Source organism: Natrix helvetica (assembly GCF_964273705.1).
Source record: "Natrix helvetica genome assembly, chromosome: 1".
Classification (NCBI taxonomy): domain Eukaryota; kingdom Metazoa; phylum Chordata; class Lepidosauria; order Squamata; family Natricidae; genus Natrix; species Natrix helvetica.
Window position 1 is genome coordinate 125,297,552 of NC_138548.1, and position 22,842 is coordinate 125,320,393.

The 22,842-nt window shown below is 43.9% G+C and overlaps 1 protein-coding gene across 2 annotated transcripts; it reads left to right on the top strand.

Annotated features, from left to right (window-relative positions):
- The first annotated feature begins 7,940 nt into the window (after positions 1–7,940).
- LOC309384620 (gap junction gamma-1 protein-like) lies at positions 7,941–22,116 on the top strand. Of its 2 annotated transcripts, none has more exons than XM_081938333.1 (3): positions 7,941–8,091; positions 18,525–19,673; positions 21,266–22,116. In XM_081938333.1, exons 2-3 carry the CDS (start codon positions 18,542–18,544, stop codon positions 21,271–21,273), a joined length of 1,140 nt encoding a protein of 379 aa, XP_081794459.1. In that variant the 5' UTR covers positions 7,941–8,091; positions 18,525–18,541; the 3' UTR covers positions 21,274–22,116. The 2 variants fall into 2 exon arrangements, with proteins under 2 accessions (XP_081794459.1, XP_081794458.1); XM_081938332.1 differs by lacking the exon at positions 7,941–8,091 and adding an exon at positions 8,883–9,242.
- Positions 22,117–22,842: the final 726 nt, after the last annotated feature.

The following is a 22,842-nucleotide window of genomic DNA, read 5'->3' on the forward strand; positions in this document are numbered from 1 at the left end:
CCACCTGCCCCGACGCGCGGGAGCGGGCCCGAACCGGTAGTAAAAAAATTGGCAACCCATCACTGGTGCTAAGCCAAACTCTCATTTGACAGCTAAACTATAAATGGTTGCGTTCACAGGGCATGCTAAGTTCAAATCACTCCCTCTTGCCTCATTTAGCACATTATCTGAAACTCCTCCTTGTGAGGAAGGGGCAGTCTTGTAAACCAGCAAGTTCTGAGTGGGCTTCCAGAATGAAGTCCAACTGCTGAGCTGGATTCCTGCCAGACCCAAGAGTAATGCAAACATCTCATTAAGCGGGGAGCTGAAATTAGTGAAAGTTAAGATGACACCTTTAAGCAAATCACTACAATAGTTGATTCAACTATGTGTGATTCAACAGCTGACAACTGCTGTTGAACAAGCTAAGGAAAGTCAAGTTTTACTGAGAACAACAGTGAGACACAAGATGTTGCAACCATGGAAAACGAGGAACGAGTGAGCAAATGGCATTTTTATACTCCTCATGCTTGTTAGACTGACTGGGTAATAGGTCATTGCTAAAATGCTGACTTAAAGTGAGTGAAAATTACATTTGCTTTCAACTACATATTTAGGTCTTTTGGGGAGCATACAATTTTGTACAGACAATGCACTATTGTGAAATTGTAGAGATTATAATATTTTTCTCATTAATTTATATTGAAAGAAGCAAACAACCTTACCTATACAGGTAATGTGAGAAAACAGTATTACTGTACTATCAGCAGGTTGCAGTATTGTTTCAGTTGGTGCAAAATAGTGTTATATCTATACTTCTCTGTTGTAACCCAGCAGCACCCAGTGGAGCTGCTGATGGACTCGGATAGCAAGGAACCATATGAGTCTGCCCTGGACGATGTGGAGGACCCTGTGCAGGGTTCAGACTCAGAGCAGGGACCAGAGAGGCTGGTTGGCCACCAGGAGGCGCCTGAGGCATGGAGCAGTGGGGAGGATGAAAGGTAGTTTGTCCCTGATGCTAGATTGAGAAGGGCTGAGAAACGGAAGCAGCAACTCCGTAGGCAGACTCACAGAAGATGATTAAGCACAGGTGGTTATGGATTGGCCCCTCCCAAGAGAGATTATAGGTAAGGCGTTTGGAGGGGACATTTGCAGGAAACAACCATTCGAATTAGTAGTTAAGAAAATCTATCTGTGTATTCTAGCCGTGTCTGCTCGTTTGGACTATCTGTGTGGCTTCATTTGAATTATCTGGGTTGCTCTATTGAACGTGAGTTGTCTGGGCCCTCAGCCAAAGGATTCGTTATCTCAGTAATTAAATAGTGGCAAATAGCCAAGCCTGTGTTCTGGTTTATTCACAGCTGTGAGGAGTCAGAACACTTCTCTATCAGTTTCGAGGCTTGGACTGAAATCTAGACCCAAGGGGATCTCAAGAAAATGGTGAATTGCTTAGACAGCAACACAGCTTTTAACATCATATATGCTCTCTACCGTGTTTCCCCAAAAATATGACATGTCCTGCTAATAAGCCCAGGCCTGGTTTTTGAGGTGGGTGTAAATATATGCCCTCCCCCGAAAATAAGCCCTAGTGAAAGGGTGCCGTGGCAAGTACAGGAGGAAGCCCTTCCCTTCCCCGGTCACCTCAGCGCTTCCCGGCTCCTTAATTGGATCAGTTGAGCCGATCCGGCTGCCATTCAAAGCTGATTTGCTGCTGCCATTCAAGCTGATTTGTGGGTGCTGCTCAGGCCATGGCCTCTAGGAAGTGCGGCTGCTTTTGCCATCGATTACGACCATAAAAGCAGCCGGAGGCCAAGTGATGCACCCCAAGCGCCTTGCCCCGGCCTTCCAAAGGGTATTGTAGAAGCAGTTATCCACAATTTTTTAAGCATTATTTCGTCCCCACCCATGTGGCCCAGTGAACCACGTGGATTGGGACAAAATAAGGGTAAAAAAATTATGGATAGCTGCTGCTACAGAACTCTTCGGAAGGCCGGCTTGAGTCTCCTGCTGCAAAAGTGGCTGCACGAGACTGCTTTTGGGAGAGGAGGCAAAGGGGAAGCAATCAGCTTCATCTCACCCTTGCTCTCAGCCCACCCACCCCCTCGGCTGAGCTCAAGCAGAGAAGTGGCCCACGGGGTTTCAGGAGCAAAGTTGAGGCTGACAGGAGTCAGGGCAGGACAGGACAGGACAGGAGTCCAGTGCAGCCCCAGTGCTCTTCTTTCCTTGGAAACGGAATCTTGGGAGTGGGAAACGGCATTCCCAGGAAGGGTGGGTATGTCGGTATGTGTATAAAAAACACAAAGCGAGGGAGACAGCAGCCACGGATTAAGGAGCTTTGTGAAACGTTACGCCTACACGCAAAGTTTGGCAAGGGAGGGAGAAAAGATACTTCCCTCTCTTGGCAGTATTTTGCTTGAAAATATTTGAGAATCAGCCAGAGAGAAGGAAGAATGAGCCCTGTGAGGAGATGCTGCCGACACTGCTGCCTGCAGAGACACAGACAGAGCGAAGTTCATTGAAGACCTCTCCGGCCAGCCCACAAGACTATCTGAAGGTGGTGGTGGTGGGAGATTTCCTGCACATTGACAGCGGCGTCTTCTCACAAGGCTTCTTCCGACATCCCCAGTTGTATGGATTTCCATGCCTTCCTTTACAGGATGTTGCTTTGCACCTGGGACATTGGGAGAAGCCCTGTGAGGAGACGCCGCTGCCAATGTGCAGGAAATCCCCCCCCCTTGCAGATCATCTTTTCAAAACGTAGTTTCACCAGGATGAAGAGGTGGCTGGGGGTGGCATTTGCGTCGGGTTGGGCTTTCTTTGCAAGGCGGACGATCTGGGGAGCAAGAGATTTAGAAAGCCTGGGCTGGCGTGGGTCCGTTTCTCCAGTGAACCATCTGATTCATCCTCAGGCGTGAACGTTTCATCCTTCGTCATCTCTCTGCCCTGGCTTGGAAGCTGCAGAGGAAGACTGCCATGCCCAGTGGGGGGGAGGGAGAGAAATGACAGTAAGAGGAGCCATGTCTTGCTCCACACCTCTCACTTCTCCCCCACCCCACCTGCCACCCCTCTCGCTAAAGAGACGGTGGGGAAGGGAAGCAGCCTGGATTCTGTTAGCATTGGGGTGGGGTGGGAGGAGTTGGGCTGTAAGACATGCGTCCTACCTGAGACTTGCAGCTCCGTCGTGTTCCTCACTGTTTTGTCCAGGGAAGTTGAACTCGTGAGATTTTTTTTTATAGGGTGCTTCCCTGGACAAAACAGCGAGAAACACGACGGAGCTGCAAGTCTCGGGTAGGGTGCGTGTCTTGCAACCCAACTCCTCCCACCCCACCCCAACGCTAACATAATCCAGGCTGCTTCCCTTCCCCACCGTCTCTTTAGCGAGAGGGGTGGCAGGTGGGGTGGAGGAGAAGTGAGAGGTGTGGAGTGAGACATGGCTTCTCTTGTCGTCTCTTCTCCCCCGCCTCGCCGGCATGGCAGGCTTCCTCTGCAGCTTCCAAGCCGGGGCAGAGAGGAGGCAAAACGCTTACCCCTGGGGATGAATCAGACGCTTCATTGGAGAAACTGCCACAAGCCAACCTAGGCTTCCTAAATCTCTCACTCCCCAGATTGTCCCCCTCGCAAAGAAGCCCAACCTGATGCAGGGTGGTGACAGGACACATCAGAGCAGTGCTGGCCAGCCGCTCGGCTGGCGCAAAGAATAGGGAGGGGAGGCGATGGGGGCGACAGAACATGCAGTCCCATGCTTACTGCCTCCTGCATCCCCAAAATAATAAGACACCCCCCCTGATGATAAGACCAAGGCCATATTTCGTGGGTCAAACTAGACCCTGTCTTATTTTCGGGAAAACACGGTAGTCTTTTAATAGTATTGATGTTTTTTAAATTGTAGAATATTTTTAATAGTTTATTTTATGGCTTTTTAAAATGGTATGCCGCCCAGACTCACATTTGTGAGATGGCAGCTATATACATTTGATGGACAAAATAAACTCAATGGAAGTTACTTCAGTTTTAAATAAATCTGTTTTGGTGCTTTTACCACAAATTCACTCATCCGGCTTAAAACTTTTATTTCAAAATACAAAGTTCAGAATTTAAATTCAATCAAGAGAACATCTGTAGTACTTTCCACTAAGAAAATCTGTTTTTGTGTCTCTGTACAAGAGTCGCATCGCCCTTTCTTTTAAGACTCGGGGTGAGGGGAAACACTCTAAGAAATCAAGTTTTTTAACATATGGCTAGGATGTCACATGATCTCATCAAGGCCATGGCAAACTATTAGTCCAGAAACATTACTCCTCCCAGAAATCCTCCTATAAATGTAAACTAGCTTACTTATCAAGCTATTAGCATTTTAAATGCTGCCTAAGATTCTTAAAGAAGACCTTTGTTAACTTTATTTTTAAAAATCTTAATAGAATTGCATTAACATTCAGCTGACTTCTGAGAGTAAGCAAAATGTTTTACTACTATTTTAACTATTTTCTTTATTCCTTCTACAAGTTATTTATTTGGGAGGATGTTGGCCTGCATACAGAACATGCTTTTTTGATCTGGGCTGCAAATTCCAGATAATCACTAGGAGACAGCAAAGTTTTAGAGATTTTTTTAAAAAAAATCTCTTGCATTCTCATCTAATGTTTGCATTTTTACAGCTGGGGTTGAGGAAGAATTATATTTCCTTTTCTCTGGGTGATAAGAGGGGAAAGAATAGATGAAGAATCCTTACCTTTATCTGTACAACAGTGCACTTAATTAAATAACTTAGACAAAGGAGTAAAAAGCCCCAAGGTCATTTAACAGGGAAAGATTATCACTCAACTGTAGAGCACAGGTTTTACATAACAGAAGGTCCCACCTGAATCTTACTATCTCAAGATAAGTTACCAAAAAAAAAAAACACCCTGCAATTTGAAAATCAGTTGTGCACTCTCTTTTTCTTCTGTCGTCCCCCCCCCCCCTTTACAGAACATTCCAACTAAATCTGTCTCTGAATGGCTCAAAATTGTACTAGAAATATTCTTCTAGTAGTCTCTCATCAGATTTGGCCCTCACATTTTGGGTGAATCATCCAAACACACCTAGGCTGCTATAGAGTGAATGAGTGTGTGTGTGTGTGTGTGTGTGTGTGTGTGTGTACTAACCATCCCAATTAGTTAGCTTTATTTATTTATTTATTTATTTATTTATTTATTTATTTATTTATTTCTTTCTTTCTTTATTTATTTATTTATTTATATACATATAGTCTGATAACAGTTGGATTCAGAAATACATTAAAACAAATCTGAACAAACTGTTTTATGACCTAGGACTGTATGTTAAGTTACGGATAGTTTAACTACCATTTACTGAATGAAGCACAATTAGTTCTGATTATGAACTGAAATGGCCTAGGTCATAAAACCTGAAGCTATAAATTATAGCAATGATAGTACAAATCTACCAACTGGGATTTAAGAAAACATATACCAGTTAAGCAAATAAACACCATTTATGGTTTATTCAAATAAAACATCTGGCTAAGTAGTTGAACATAGCCAACAATCCCACTTAAGTACGTTTTAGATGTTACTTTATACTTTTGCAACTTTTCCTAAAATGGCTCTAGCCACTCTTGTAGAATTTAAGAGCACAGTTGACCCATAACAAAAAGGAAGGTTTAAGGATCCAATGTTTCATTGGCTTTGAAATGAAATACAATTTGTATTGTTTGTTAGCATATGTGTCATAAAGCAATTTGCAAGTGAATGCGTCTTGTAGCCCATATTGGGATTCTTCAATTAACCTGCAGTTGCAAGAATTAAAAGAAAAGGTTTTTTTTGAATGGGGGAAAAAGATTCCTATTGTAGCGATTGTAATGCACAGAAAACAGTAATAGTCTGCGAATGACACATGAATGTTTGGTATGTTTAGTTATTATGGCTTTCAAACTCCACAGAAATCCACTAAGAAATAAATTTCTGTTTAGTTGGGCTTTACACAATACTCAGCATGATTGTGGTCTTAAATAAGGCTGGGTTTTGCATTGTGCTGTTATTTTAGATTTAATATGTTGCCCAGCCCTTATGAGTTACAGACTAGGCTTTATGCATTGTGATGTATAAACTCAGCCAATTGGTTTATGAATAAATCCTTTTAAACCATGGATTACTACCTGGGCAATCGAAACACGTAGTGCAGAATATAAGTGCTTACAATTAGATTGAGAAGAGGAATTAACTTTAGCAAATGAGGAACTTTCATTAAAAAAAATATCCAGCAATTAACTTGGTAAGGGCATGTAACTTTCAGGTATTCAGTTATTCTCAGGGGAAATGAGCTTTGACTTGTTATTGTTACTTGCATCTTTTAGAGCAGAATTCCTTCAGAGTGGAACTCAAATGTGGAGAAATAAGAGTAAAATTCTATTATTCACAAACAAAGCTTACAGAAACAATAGAAGGAATCTATTTGATGATATATTAATATTCAATATCTAACAGCATATGACACGTATAGACTATGACACTCAAAACATTTTTTCTACATTCACATTGTGGTTGTGCTATATTACTTTTAAAAAAATTTAAACCTCAGTACAGATGTTTACAACTGCTGTAACTGTTAAACGTAACTTTGAGTTTCATTTTACCCAAGGGTATCAAATTTGATTGCATCACGTGGTCAGGGGTGGGCTTCAAAATTTTTAGCAACGGGTTCTCTGCCCAGTTGCTGGATGGGCATGGCCATGGCCTAGCCAGCCTCCTGCACCATAGGGGGGGGGTGTTTTTGCCCTCCCCAGGCTCCAGAGGTCTTTTTCGAGCCTCCGGGAGGGTGAAAACGGCCTCCCCAGGCTCGAGGCCTTCTGGAGGCCAAAAACAGGCCCGTTCCCGGCCTTCCCGAACTTCTGATACGCCTGCTTTTCACCCTTCCTGAGCCTCCACACGCGCCCTGCACTTACCTTCATCCAAAATGGGCCGCGTGGGAACTCCTGGGAGGGGAGGGTGGGGAGTGGGATTTGGGGGTTCTCTGAACTGGACAGAATCTTAGCTAGAGGTTCTCCCGAACCCCTGCGAACCCCCAGCAGCCCACCCCTGCATTATGTATCAAGACATATCACAACTTTTTTGCCTTTGTGAAGCCAGGGTGGGCATAGCCTGCATGTGACGCATACAGCCCATGGGCCACCAGTTTGACACCCCTGATTTTACCCATGCATACTTCAGGTAAGATTTCTACATTAGTGGAATGTTCCGTATGTGGACTAAGGAAAATGATCCATTATGCATCAATCTACTTCTTGTAATTTGGTTAAAAAGGAATCAAAAGAACAAGCTCTGCATTTTCCCGTTTACTCTAATATGCTTTAGCTTGAAATTTTGCGAGATGGATAATAGTTGCAATTCATACTTCTGCCAACAAAAAATGTATTTTAAATATTTATTTGCAAAGAGAGGAAAGGAGACATGATTTATAAAAGATAGTGCATTTTTGCAAAATGTAGCCAGGGAGGGTAGCACATCTGTACAATACGGACCTCAAGTGTTACTTGCTTATGAGGAATCATAATAGGAAGGCTTTGCACATGCAGTGCACAGTTTCTCTGTGATTTGTCTGGCATGTCATACTTTGAGTAAGATAACTACTTAAAACAATTAGATCTGAACACAGGTAAGCTTGCAAGATGTCTATACAGTATTTCAGTGTTCTTGGTTTAATAGACACGGACTGATCATGGATGGGGTAGTAACTTTTTCTAAGCCCACAAGAAGCAAGAGTGACACATCCTGAATTCTATGAGTGTTCCTGGGCCTAGGAGGTTCAGCCAATCCTCCACCCTGTGGCTGTTTTGTCACTCCTTGCAGTTACTTGAGAAGGCCTTCCCCACTTTTTCCACACTCCATCCAGAGGATCCCATTTTCAGTTCAGCATCTAACAACCTTCTCCACCAATGCTTCTTTCCACAGAAAGGTTGAACCCATCTTGAACGCATCTGAGTAGATCTGAGGAATTTGAATAAACCTCTCTTGCAAATTTCTAATAGACGAGAGGGACCTTTGAGGAACCTGTGGTTAAATTTATTAACCGTGATTAATTCAAACCAGTGGTTTGAATCTTTTCCATGCAATGGTAGGTCCGTTGTTTCTGACAATATTTGCATTGCAGAATGGAAAAGGTATTGGTGTTCCTAGTCCTCTTGCTTTCGAAAAGTATCCATGGTCTGACCGGTTCGTTATATCAGATCCTTTAACAAGCCTGAAGGTTTGGTTGTTTGCTCTTTCGGTTACTTTGCTCCTGTGCTAATGCGGCAAGGGACCTAGGGAGTCCTATCTATACTAGCTCAACCAGTCTTTCTGAACAAGGAACGCCATGAGCAGAGGAGCTGCAGCTAAACAGGATCCCTGTTGCCGGGCGGGTGCGCACCTCTCCCCGCGCGTTCGCGATTACTACACCTCCCGAAATCGACAAGGGGGTAAACTGTCGGGCCTCTCTGCGGTGCAACTTTCTCTTGCACGTCTACGGAGAGTCTCAATCATCCAAGGTCAGGGTTATCCCAAAGCTGCTTTTCCAAAAGGCAAAGTTTTTCAAGGGGGGAGGGGGGAACCAAGAAATTCCAATTGCCTTTTGGAAAACCACTTTCGGGATTTCTCTTGCACGTGCTTTTCCCAGGGCGAGAGATTTGTTAGTCATTTCCACAATTCTTAGGAACGCGATCACTTTTATTTCCTCCCGTGGGATTACTGTCGGCCGCACCGGCATTCTTATTGCTTTGGCCGACGGCACGAGTGACTCACTAGGTTACCCCTCGAGTTCTGCAATGCCGCCTAACTGGTTGCAAGTATTGCAGAGGGTTGAAGGAAAAGCGACTGCTTCTCCCTCCCCACCTCTTCCCCCTCCGCCAAGAAAACCAGAGCGCGCCTCAGCTTTCGCCCCGTAAAGAACCGTCTCCTTTCCTTAAAGAAAAAAAAAGTTTTGTTTTCTTCTCCGGCGCCGCTAGATCGATAAAGAAGGCGAGCCGCACTTAAACTGGGGTGGGGAATATCTGTCGACGTGTATAACACACCCTTGAAAGCACGCGGGCTTTTTACCCGCTCACCTCCATCAGTCGCTTTCGGAAACTCCGGCGGAGGGAGGAGGGAAAAGGGGCGGGGGTCGTCCTGGAGGCGGAGCTGAAGAGGCGGGGGGCGGTGACCGTCTGTAGCCCCTTTGTTTGGGCGGGCGGGAGAAGAGGAATTGCACCAGGGCGCGCGTCTTTGTGAGGTTCGCCGGGCGGATATCCAGTAAGTGGGCTTCCAGGGTGGTGAGGGTGGGGACCCTGTCGGGGTGGATTGGGTTGAGGGTAAGGAGGTGTCTTGTCTTCCCGAGCCACGCGGCTCTTCTGCAAGCAGCCCACTCCCGATACTCGCGTAGTGACTCCAATATGGAATTCCCGGGGAGAGAAATAGAAGGCTGGCGGGAGGGGTGTGGGTGTCATGTTTAGGGTTTCTTAGGAATTAGAGAAGCCCCCCCTCCTTCCCCAGGATCGGATTCATGGCCTTTCCCTCCTTTTCGGTTTCTGGGTGGTTGCCCTTTCAAGAAAGGTTTCTCCCGTTATGCATGGAAGGCTTTGGTTGGGTTCCTTTGTGCGAGACAGTAATGCTGTTCTTGGAAAATGCATTGTTTCGAGCCGTGATCGTAGCGCCGTTCCTCTACCCAGATCCTGATTTTGGGCTGCCCATTAAGCGACCCTCCTCCTATTTTGTTCAGGATCCTGGTACCCTCCTCCCCTTGTCCCTAATTTCCTATAAAGCATTATTAAACCAAGCTTATTTTTAATCAGTGGGAAACAAAATCACTTTGGAACGAGATTTTTTTTAAAGGCTTAATGAGAGAGGAGGCAGGGTGATATACCTGGGGCTTCGAAGCAGTTAAGTGTTTCATGTATTATGAAGTATATATTTACCCCATTTTGATAGGAAGTGCCCCGTTGGCAGTCAATACTTTAAATTATGTATGATAATTAAGGATGAAAAGAGTTGGGTATAATGACCAACTCTTTAGATTATACCCACGTGGGATTTTGTACCTCTGATGAAGGTATATTGGCTAAGAAAGTCGGTTCTCTGATGTTGTTTCTTGCCTCCGGCCACATGGCGAATATTGACCATGTTTTATCCTGGGCAGCTTCCCCCCACCCCCACCCCTTCCTCTTGAACTTTTATACTACAGTATTATTATTTAGATTTCTTGAGTTCTGCCGAAAAGTGCCCCCCAATGCTGGCTAAGAACTGTAAATACTGAAGGAGAAGGTTCATGGAGACCACCTGATTTTGGAAAGTTGCACAAATTAGTATTTCTAGAGGCGTTAAACTGACTGTGTAATTGGTATTTGCGAATGCTATTATCTGATCAAGTAAACAAGGTTTATCAGAATGATCTAAATTACTTTTGTCCAGGTAGCAAAACTGTGGTTTGGTGGATAAAGAAATTTCCTGGAGATCTTGCTGATGTTGCATCATTTTTAAAAACCCAACGCTGTTGCTTCCTGAAAGAATGAAGGGGAGAGGAGACAAATTTTTCCACTCTGGTGATACGGAGTTGTAAATTGTTAAAGCAGCTACAAGAAAAAATCTTTATCTTCCACATTCCTGACCTTTTCTTTAGGGCCATCCTTATGTCATTTCCATACATGCCTGAAAGATTGAGACTAACAGGAAATATGATAATTTTTGTGGACTTAAAAGATTTATTTGAATGGCTAGAGTTATGAACTTATTTCAGATTGTAAACTGCAATTATTGATGTGCCTTATAATTGTAGACAGTAAATGAAGCCTTGTATTCATTTTAAGGTAGAAAGCTTAGAGGTTGGACTCCATTCACTTTGTATGATAGGTTTTTTTAAAGACTCCTTGGATCTTCAGATCCTGCATACTATTCATTCTTCTTAGCCACAAGGAGTAGGAACTAATTGCAAAACTGCCTAAGATCAGTTCACTTGGAAGCTAAGTAGCTCCTGAGTGCTTTCATTGTGTGTTTAAAGAAAATAATGCTCGGCCTGTACAAAGTGCATTTGTTAAACTTGAAGTAATTGAGTTTTGAATGCTCTGAAACAGCTATTCACAGTGAAGGTACCTTCTCATATTACATTATTTTCTTTTCTGGGCATAGTTGAGCACAAAATATTCCTTGCATAGAAATGTTTAAGTGGAGTTTCCACTAGCATGGGGGTGGGAGACACATGGACTCCCAGGATCTCCTATGTTTTATTTACTACAAGTTTTACCATCCAGAGATGGGAGTGAGGTATTTAATCAGATTTACAATCTTGTGGCTTGGAAATAAAACAGCCAATTCATAGACACAAATTCTACTGTTTGCTATCTGCAAACTTTCTCCATTTCATCAGATGTGTCACTTAAGGAAAGAGGGTGCTTGGTGCTAAAGTCATTTTTGCTGGTTTTTAGCAATAGATTCAAATCAATTTCCTGCTTTCTTTAGAATTAAACATTAAGTGTTAAATAGGTAAACACAAATGCCTACTTGCTTTTGAGTGTTTTGTAGCTGCACACATCTTGATAACCAGTGCATTTTGAATGTTTTGGTTATCAGTAGGTGCGTATAAAGGATGAGTTATGAAGTGAGGGAGGATATCCTTTCTCTTTAAAGGAGATATTTAAAATCTGAGTGTAAGATAATACTGCTCACCTGCCTCAGTTAGTCCTTCTCATCTTTCACTCCCCCCCCCCCACTTGGACACTGTGCTCTCTCTCCCTCGCATTTGAATTACCTTGTGTGTGCTTTAATTTATTTTCAGTCTACTATACTTATTTTCTGGCAGACATTTCTTTTGCTCTTTAGTGCTGATTAGATAAATAAGTGATAATATCCCTGTTGGATTAGTCAGATGGATTTAATCATATAGTAATGGTGATAAACTGATTGATTCAGGGTAGAACAGTCATCTTAGTTTGAAAATAGGAAAGACTGATGTTTCATGTGTTACTCATCATGTGTTATTCATTTATTATTTTAAAAAATCAAGTATTAGGGGAATCCAAATCCTATAATAAAGTGAGTTTCTATGAATTCAGAGATTTGTTTTCTGAACAATTGATAACAATTCATTCTACAGGCATAGGTACCTCCAAATATGACATTGATTAAACAGCCCTGTGTGTGCTACTCCTAAACCCACTGAATTAAGTTAATTGGTCACACTCTGGGGATTGTCACTGTAACATTAGCAAAATGTTTCTCCAATATATTGTTTGTTAACATGAACAATTTAGAAATAGTCCCTTTCTTTTACCACTAAGGATCTTTTCTCATTTCAAGGATAAGAAAAAAAAATGCAAATACAAAATCAAAGCAAAATACTATTTTAAGTCTTGCACTGATTGTGTCCTTGAGCATCATCTGGAGAGGGTGGGTAGACCTAAGCAAATTTTCATGTTATTAAGGAGAGGGCAGAATGAAAGCATTTGCCATTGCTTCTGTTTCATTACTTCCAGATGACACTCTTTATCATCCAACTGCCCTGATTGCAAATTAAATGCAACAGGGATTAAATGATTACATTTGACTGTTTTAGATCGATAGAGTAGAAGATCATACCTACTAAAATGTATGAAGGGCTTATACAGAACTGACAGCCAATGGGCTTTTGTCCTGTAGTAAGGTAAAATAAATTACATAGTTGGAGCTTTCATGCTTAATGCAGTGAAAAGCCTTGCCTTCTCAGGCACTTAAACTACTCCAGTCATCCAATCATAAGGTCCAGTCACCATGTTGGCAAGTAGATGACTCTGTTGGAAGAAATATCCATCTGGGTTCAGTTCCAAGTGGGGAGAAAGACACTGGACACATGGAGGCTGATTGGAAAGATGGTTTATTGATGAACAGGATGACATGGGTTTGAAGTCCTGGTGCAGCTGAACACATGGAGTGGAGAGAGAAAGGTATTTATACCCTCTCTTGGGCCTTGCCCTTGAGCTTCCTGTTGCTGTGCAAGAAATTTATTTTATTGGTTGTCAGACTCCCAGGGAGCTAGGCAGGGGTCATAGCTAACTTTTTAGGTTGTCTCAGCTAAGTTTGGTTGAACCTTGCTGGGTGATATAATGCAGTGAGCCCTGTTGCTAGATTGGTAGAGAGGTAATCCTATTATGTCCTGAGGGTCTTGTCTTAATCCCATCACCCTGGACCTGAAGTTCTAATTGTCTTGTAGATAGGCTGGCCCAGTCTTAATGTGCACCTAATATCTCCTGGGGGTAGGGAGCTGCTCTTTAAAAACACATTTTCTCCTTTTCTCATCCAGGGAAATATAATATTCTGCCTTTTTAATATTTCTAGAAGATTTCATTCTTCTAGGAGAGGTGTGGGTGCTAACTTTCTACAACTCAGATGTCTCTTGCAGTGACTTCATATAACAGTTGATTGAAAAGAGATTTCTTTGGGGGAGGGGGGAGGAAGTTACAAGTGGAACTGAGATGATCTATTCTAGACCTTCTTGTGATTGGCAAAGCCAAGGGTTTTGATTTGCTTCTTGATCAGGTCTCTAGTCCCATCTGGAAACTTGGCTTCACTGCTTTGTGTTTGATTCTCAATTATATTAAGGTGGATTAAAGTGGTGAAAGCAATAAACAGAGCATTAGGGAGCTTGCTATCTTTGACCTGGGCAAGCAGGCATTAATGAAGAACAGAACTATGCCCTAGGATTACAGTTTCTACTATGTGGCATCCTTTTATGGGTACCTCCCTTACTTCAGGACACATTCATTGTGCATGACCAATGGAGCGTCATGCCCATCCCAATCTACCAGGATGTGGCATCCATCCAACAGCTAAGACATACTGACTGTCAGGAGCTTTTGCCAAACCTCATTCATGGATTTTAGGGCTAAATGACAGTGAAGGAACAGGAAAAAGAAAAGTCTATTAAAATTCACCCTTGCAATTGATTGCTTCTGTCCAGCTTGGTTGACTTGCTTCACATCTCTTCAGCCGTATGTATGAAGTGTTGTGATGTCTACATAAGCGTTTTTAGGGAGATGGTGTCCATGTGCTGGAATTACACTTTTTCTTATTTGCAAAAAAGCATTGTTGGGAAGAAGCATTACAATTATCTAGAGAAGGAAGGATTGAAATTTACAGTGAATCCAGCTGCAAGGAAATTTATAGACACCTGAATTCTGTTTTTTTCCTTTAGAACAGTGGTTCTCAACCTGTGGGTCGTGACTCCTTTGGGGGTCAAACAACCCTTTTACAGCGGTCGCCTAAGACACAGGCTCACACTGCCCTCTTCTCTCTGACTGCCGCCTGGTTAAAAGTCATCCCCCATGGCGTTTTTCCCTGGGGGGGCGCCGCGGAACATCCCAAGACCGATGCCACCATATCTGGCCTCTTCGGGACAAGCCCAGCTGGTCCCCTTTGCGTTCCTCGCCTTCCAGCCGTGGCCCCACGCCATGAAAAACATAGGCATGCGCATGCCCCGCACAATTACAGCCCAGAGCAGGATGAAAGCCCCTCTCCCAACTGGCCCTTCCTCCCTCGGAAGGCTTCGGGGGAAGCTTCTGCAGAAGCTTGGGTGAGTGAGAATAAGTTCCCACCGTTACAAAGTCTCTGAGGCTGTAATTGTATGGGGTGTGCGCGTGCGCCTATGTTTTCCACAGCGTGGAGCCGCACCAAGGCTCTGGGCGGCCGGTGATGACTCCGGAGCCCATCTGCCGGTGGCAGGGTTCCCCTCACGTTCCTCGTCTTCCCAGATGGGCTCCAGAGTCATCGCCGGCCACGCAGAGCCTCGGCGAGGCTCCACACTGTGGAAAACATAGGCGTGCACACCTCCCCCCCCCCGCACAATTACAGCCTCGGAGTCTTCATTAACAGCGGGAACTTGTTCTCACTTGCCCGGGCTTCCGCAGAAGCTGCCCTCCAAAACCCTCCGAGGGAGGGCCAGTTGGGAGAGGGGCTTTCGTCCTGCTCCGGGCTGTAATTGCGCGGGGCATGCACGTGCCTATGTTTTCTATGGTGTGGGGCTGCGGCTGGAAGATGAAGAACGGGAGGGGGACCAGTGGGGCCTCGTCCTTCTGAAGAGGATCTGTCCCCGAAGAGGGGAGATTTGATGGCATCGGTCTTGAGGTGTTCTGCGGAGCCCCCCAGGGAAAAATGCTGCCAGGTACTTTTAACCATATATTTTGGTCCTATGACTGCAGAATGCTGCAAAAAATCATAAATGCAGGCCAGTTGTTGAGTGTTTCAAATGTGATTGGAACACTCAATAAGGTGACCACAGTATGTATGTCTGTGTGTGTGAGTGAGTGAGTGAGAGAGAGAGACAGGGAGGAAGGGAATCAGAGAGAGACAGACAGACACACCGAGAGAGACAGAGAGGGGGAGGGAGGAAGGGAGAGACAGACAGAGAGAGACAGAGAGACACACACACACACACACACACACAGAGTGATTGAGTGAGTGAGAGACAGACACACATACAAACAGTGACAGAGAGAGAGACACACACAGAGTGAGTGAGAAACACACACACACAGACACACAGACACAGTGACAGAGGTGGGGAGGGAGGAGAGAGAGAGACAGAGTGATACAGAGAGACAGACAGACAGACAGAGAGGGAATGACAGATAGAGATAGGGAGGGAGGGAGAGAGAGAGACAAAGAGCCACACACAGAGAGACAGGCAGAAAGAGAGAGAAAGAGAAAGAAAGAAAGAAAGAAAGAAAGAAAAGAAAAAGTGGAAGAGAGAGATGAAAGAAAAAGAAAGAGAACTTAAGACCACAATTGAGCCCAAAATTTTGGTTGCTAAGCAAGAGCGTCGTTAAGTGAGTTTCACTACACCTTGGACCTCCGCTCCTTCCGCAAGAAACTCAAGACCCACCTGTTTCGATTAGCCGGCCTGGCCTAATTGTAACTGTAATTGTATTTACAGGGAACAGCCACTACTGACCTTCCTGGATGGCTTTTTAAATTTTAAATTTTGGGGTTTTAAATTGGTTTTAGAATTGTTTTTAATTATTTAATTAGTTTGGGTTGTATATACAGACGGTATGTTTGCGTTGTCCTGTCTGATGTTTTATGTTATGTTTTGTTGTTTTATATACGAACGGTCTGTACACCGCCCCGAGTCCCTACGGGGAGAGGGGGCGGTCTATAAATTTAATAAAACCTAAACCTAAACCTAAACATTTTGTGCAACGAGTTGGATGCGCTGAACAATGCTCTGCTATTTCACATTGCGCATGTTGTTGCAAAATGTAGCAATGTAGTTTACTGTTGTTATATTAAGACTGTTACCAATGCTACATCATGCTTCAAGACAAAATTTCATTTATTTGTAATTAGAAATAAATATTTCACAATATATAATTACATATTGTTTTGTGATTAATCACTATGCTTTAATTATGTTCAATCTGTAATAGTGAAAATACATCCTGCATATCAAATATTTACATTATGATTCATAACTAGCAAAATTACAGTTATGAAGTAGCAACGAAAATAATTTTATGGTTGGGGGGGGTCACCACAACACGAGGAACTGTATTAAAGGGTCACGGCATTGGGAAGGTTGAGAACCACTGCTTTAGAACAAGGGTGTCAAACTCGTGTCATCATGGCGCCATCACGTGACGTATCGTGACTTTTCCCCCCTTCACTAAACTGGGCGTGGGCGTGGCCAGCATGTGATGCATCCCGCTCCAGGGCCGTGAGTTTGACAGCCCTGCTTTAGAGAGATTAATTTGGGAGAGGAAGCTTAGATGAGGACTTGAAGAGAGGTGCCTTCTCCTCCTAGGTGCCATATCCCAACCCAAGTTGGACTCCTTGAAGCTGCCAGTAGTGATAGAAGACTTTTCTGACACTTCATCTGACATGCAATTTGCTTTGAGCTGAATCTATGAACTGTGAGAGGGAGGGAAAGAACAGTTGCTTTCTTAGTCTATTCTGGGGGTGATAAATTGCCACCTTTTAAACAATGTATGGTAGCCAACATATGTTAAACTGATAAGAATCCAGGGCCAATTTTGCATCTCTTTTTGTCTCTTTTGCCCCATGTGTTTTTATGTAAAGTGTAAAGTGTAAAGTGTGTGTTCATATGCATGATACTGGTAGTACATATTTAAAAAGTAATGTATTCAATTGCTGTGGAGATTGTGTGGTGTTCAATTGCAACAGCATTAGAGAGATTTTCAAAAGGTGAGGTTAAATTTTTTAAGGAAATGAAACTAAGCTTGATGTCATTTGGCTTCATGGGTTTCTGAAAGTCTGGAGAAAGGTACTGGGAAGATTGGGGAAAATCCATTTTCAAATCTGAGAATTTCCTCATCTTCTAAGTAGAAGTTGTGTTTGGATAGATATTGATTAAATTCTTCGTTTCTAAGGGGAAGTTTTAAGATTTTTTTAGCTAATATATAATCTCTCTGTACACTTATTTATAAATAAAATTAGTCCTGTACTAAAATTAGTCCATGCTAGTCTATTGGAATTTTCTTCCAATATTGGAAGTTGTTTACTGTTTATTTTTCCTGGATGTGAATTTCAATGAATTCAGTGGCTCTTGTTAAAAATCTCACATCAAGTGGTTCCACTGAGGTCTTGTAGTTGGTGGTCTCCTGAAATGTTACCTATTAAAAAAAATCAATTCTAAAGAAAAGGTTTGGGAAGCCCACTGTAGCATTTGAATGCAACTGATTTGCCTTTGAAAAATGCGCACTTGAAATCAAGAAACAAGAGAGCAAGTATTTTAGTTCATGTTCTGAAGCCCATGAGGATTCAGAGGAAAAGTTCAGAATCTAAAACTGTTGAATTTTCTGGGAAAGTTTTCTTAATAGCATTTGGGAAAAAAACCTTGAAGTTATTGCCTTCAATAATATATAAACAAACAAGTACAGTTTTGGATGACATGACCCTGATGTTACGTAGTTTTGTTAAAAGAGAGGAAGGAAGTTTTAAAGTAGTAGCAAAGGCCATGTATTTATTTCCCTCCAGATGTTATAGATGGGGCCATGCGTGTGGTAGAAAGTGCTGCTGACAAAGGCACCTTTGGGGTAGGATGGCACATGTGTTCCTGGGGATTTCTGTCATGCAACATTAGAAAAGTGCTGTTGTTTCATCCCTGTTAGGGATTAAAATAAAGTCCTCTGGAATTGTGTTTTGTCAAAGAAGGTCATAGATCAAAGATCCCTAAGCCCCTTTCTCTGCTGACATCACCCCTAGCATTTCTCTGAGATTCATCAACTCTGACATTTCTGCAGTTAATTCTTATTATTGTGGGCGTTGAGAGATGAAAGGAAAAGAAGGGGGAAATAACATATTTGTCCTATACAGGTCATAAGGCTGGCTCTCCCTATTGCTATCATTCCAGGATTGCTCTGTTTGTGTCCTTTACTGTTTTCCTTTTATTTTCTTATCTCAACATTTTGTTATTTCGGTTTTCCTAGTGCTCTTTGTTTTCAGGGGTGGTTGGAGATGGGTGAGGAGGGGACCTTTTCCCTGACTTCTAGAGTGGGATAATCTGACAAATTTCTCTCAGCTTAACCTTTTGCCTATTGTGTATCTTGGCTGCAGGACTACGCTGAGCCAAAATGAGCTGGAGCTTCTTGACTCGCCTCCTTGAGGAGATCAATCAGCATTCAACTTTTGTGGGAAAGGTGTGGCTGACAGTGTTGATTGTCTTCCGCATTGTCTTGACTGCTGTCGGTGGCGAGTCCATCTACTACGATGAACAGAGCAAGTTTGTCTGCAATACACAGCAGCCAGGCTGTGAAAATGTCTGCTATGATTCCTTTGCTCCCCTTTCGCATGTCCGTTTTTGGATTTTCCAGATCATTATGATAGCTACACCCTCGGTGATGTACCTGGGCTTTGCGCTGCACCGGCTTTCACGCCAACCTCCTCGAAAAAGACGGGCACCTGTGGTGCGACATGGGGCTGCCCGTGATTATGAGGAGGCAGAGGACAATGGGGAGGAGGACCCCATGATCTTTGAGGAGATTGAGCCTGAGAAGGAGGTGAAGGAGCCTGAGAGCCAGAAACACGATGGCCGCCGGCGCATCAAAAAGGATGGTTTGATGACAGCGTATGTGCTGCAGCTGCTGGCTCGTTCGGCCTTTGAGGTGGGCTTTCTGATGGGGCAATATATGCTCTACCAGTTTGAGGTTAACCCCTCATATATATGCAAAAGCAGCCCCTGCCCTCACACCGTGGATTGCTTTGTCTCTCGCCCCACTGAGAAAACCATCTTCCTCCTCATCATGTATGCTGTGAGTGGGCTCTGCCTGCTTCTCAGTATCTGTGAGCTCTTCCACCTGGGCTGCGGGGGGATCCGGGATGCACTCCGTGGCCTTAAGGACGATGCTCCACCCCCAAAGCCCCAGTACGCCCAGAAGGATCCCTCTGCACCTCCAACCTACCACTCTCTGAAGAAACATCCCTCCAAGGGCCAATTGACCAAGGAGAAATTGGGTTACAGGGGAGGGAGCATGGCTGCCGAGCGTTACCCGGTGGCATCAAGACTCCCCAGCCACGAATTGGAGCGACTACGTAAGCATCTGAGGGTAGCCCAGGAGCATTTAGAAATGGCTTTCCAAATGCAGCCGGAGGGTATCGCCAGCCCTTTGCGAAGCAGCAGCCCCGAATCTAATGGACTGGCTGCAGAACAGAATCGCTTCAACTTGGCCCATGAGAAGGAAGGGGCAGCTTGTGAACGACCTAGTGGTAAGTGTGGACGGGGAACAAGGTTTTGTTTGGAGGTCAGCGACAGTGTGTTAGAAAAAGTCAATCAGTGATGGGCAAAAATGGGCTATCTTGGCAGGAGCCCTTATTCTGAGTCTGAATTTGATTGTGCTTAAAAAGTAATTGGGGTGACTGGTTGGTTTCTTGGGGCTGTTAACTGTTAGAGCCGTTCTCTGAACCAAGCATGCCTCTAAGCCAGTGGTGTCAAACACATGGCCTGTGATAGGCCCAGAATTTTCCTGTGGATTCGGACCGTGATAGGCCCAGAATTATCCCGTGGAGCTGTCCTGGAGATGGCGAGGGCCTGGCCTGTGTAGCCCTGGCCTACCCCAGCCCCACCCACACAGTCGGCAGCAATAACTAGGCCCCTCCCCCACCTCCCTAAGCGCATACAAAATCCTGATACGGCCTGGAATGGGATCCTTGCTCTAAGCCAGGTGTGTCAAACTCAAGGCCCGGGGGCCAGATTTGGCCCACTGGGTGCTTAGAACTGGCCCACGGGCCACCCTGGAAACAGTAAAGGGCCAGCCTGAGGTGCTTCTGCCAGCCCTCCCAAGCTCTGTTTTCGCTGGCCGAGGGTTGCAGGAGGCCCTTGCAGCTGAAAACAGCTTAGGAACCCATTTTCAATGGCGGAGTACTCAGGCCACCACAAGTGACGTCGCGCTGGCCATGCTCACCCAGCCCCCCAAGATCAAACAACCCAAGATCAAACAACCCCCCAAGATCAAACAGCCCTCAATGAAATCGAGTTTGACACCCCTGCTCTAAGCTCTCTTTGCAATATGCCTGGGACAATGAACAGTTTTTCTCATTAAGTGGCTCTTTTCAAGATGATGAGTGGCATGAGGGAAGGGCAAACTGAGGGGTGGTTTTAGTCATTGTTTTAAAAATCGCATCAGTAATCTGTACACTTCTCAGAATTTCTCCCTTTTTCCCCAAATAATTTTATTAAAGACTACCGATAAAGTGGAAGATTTGTCACTCGGGGCTGAAATGAGGGATCCTCGGTGCTCTCTAACCTTGATTGTTGCCTTTCAGACGTTTCACTACATCAGGGGTGTCCAAACTTGGCAACTTTAAGACTTGTGGACTTCAACTCCCAGAATTCCCCAGCCAGCAGAGCTCTGCTGGCTGGGGAATTCTGGGAGTTGAAGTCCACAAGTCTTAAAGTTGCCAGGTTTGGACACCCCTGCACTACATGTTACCTACTTTGGGTGATAACACATCTGTAAGGCAAAAGCCAAACTCAGAGAGCACCAAGGGCCCCTCATTGAAGAGTCTAATGACAATACAACTTCTCATAATTTCTCCATGAGTTTTGAATTGCCAGCTGTTTCGTCCTTTCCATGGGTTCAAATATATCATTTGCTAGGACAGAGATGTAAAATCTGGCATAGGAAAAAAAAACATGCATGGATAAATTTCAGCCGTGTATGTGGTGTGAGAAGGCAGAATCATATATCCCCAGGAAAGCTGGGAACCCCCAAGAGATAATGAAGAGGGGTGTGTGTGTGTGCGATCTATTCTTCAGAGATCGGAGTGAGAGACTAAAATCCTTTTCCTCTTATTTCCAGGTCTCTGAAGCACTGGACAACTGCCCAAGTGACAAGAAGAAACGGAGGGAATCGAAAGCATGTACATAAATGCACATAAATAAGCCTGATGTTTGGAAGTATCCTGACTTGAAAAGTCGGGGGAATGAGAATATGCTCCAATCTTATTTCTGTGGAGGGAAAGCGAAAAGGAGATAATATTGAGTCCCCAGGTTCCAGATTCCGGGAAGGTGGAGCAGCCGTAGTGATTACTTTCATAAGTCTTTGTATGTGTGTCTTTTTATGGGTCTAAAAGGGAAACTTTTCTAAAAAAAACTTTTATACAAGTTGTAGAGGTACTGTTGCTTTACCTAGAGGACATTTTGTCTTTTTTCACCTCTCTTTCCAAAGGTACTGAATTATTAGCTACGTAGCAATTGTGTCCTTCTTTATACTTTATATTATTTCAGTTTACTGTATATAAGAGGATATCTCCAACTTTCCAGGATTTTGCTCAGGATTCATCTACTGCGCGCACAAATCAAACTCCCTCATCTTTTGTTTCCTCTTCCCTGACTACCAGATAATGGAAGAGATTGGTGGTTGGGCCAAAGATAATTCTACTGCATTCCAAGATGCTGGTTTATGAGCAGCGTCTGCCTTCCTTGCCCTCTGTGGGGGGCTGTGCTCGGTTCCTCCTGAATGGCAGGGGGACCAAAGTCACGTTTGAGTCATCTCAGAGACAGACATGAAATGTTTTTTTAATGTTTTAATTTTTTATATATATAATTTACCGGAACGGTTCTCAATTTTTGTTCTTTTATATGGATGTATAATATATTCAGTTTATATATATATATATATATTTGGTAAAAAAAATCAAGATTTTTTTTTATAGCAATCCTGATGTCTTGACTCTTTTTGCAGGGAGTGGGAAAGTAATTAGTAAGAAGGTTTGCACAGCTATGGAAGATTAGGATGCCTTGGTTGTACTCTGAAACTTCACTAACTTCATAGCGGGAAAAATCTGTGGATCCCAGCAAATCAATAAATATTGTAAGGCAGGAGAAGGCATCGTTACTTTGTAGCTGGGTTAAATCCTTAAAATATTTGGGACTTTCAAATAGGAATGGTGTGTGTATGTATATATTATTTGGAGGGTTAATAATTTGGGTTATTTTCTTTAAAAGAAGGAAGACAGGTTTAACACATGGAAGCTTAATGCACCCATTTCAATCTTATTTTTATGAAAAGTCATGAAGTGTGCTATGAATTTTAGGGTAGCTTTATTAAGAGGGCAGTTATTAAGAAGGAGCTGGGGTGTCTTAAGAAGTGTCTTATCCTGGGTCACAGTTGTGGCCAATTTAACACAGAAGCATTTCTCAGGGAGTGTCTTGCCAAGAACTGGGAGGAGGCAAAATTTAGTCACCTTATTGCCAGGCAACAGTATATGAATATAAGCCATGTCCTGTCAGACAGGGCCTTTGTCCCATTTAGTTGAGCAGCAGTGGTGGGTTGCAGGCAGTGCGCCCCGGTATGGGCGTACCGGAGCCTGCCCGGAGCACCGGATGCCATTCCAGTATGGTGCTCCGGAGGGCCCACCATCCTGAGCTCCTTAC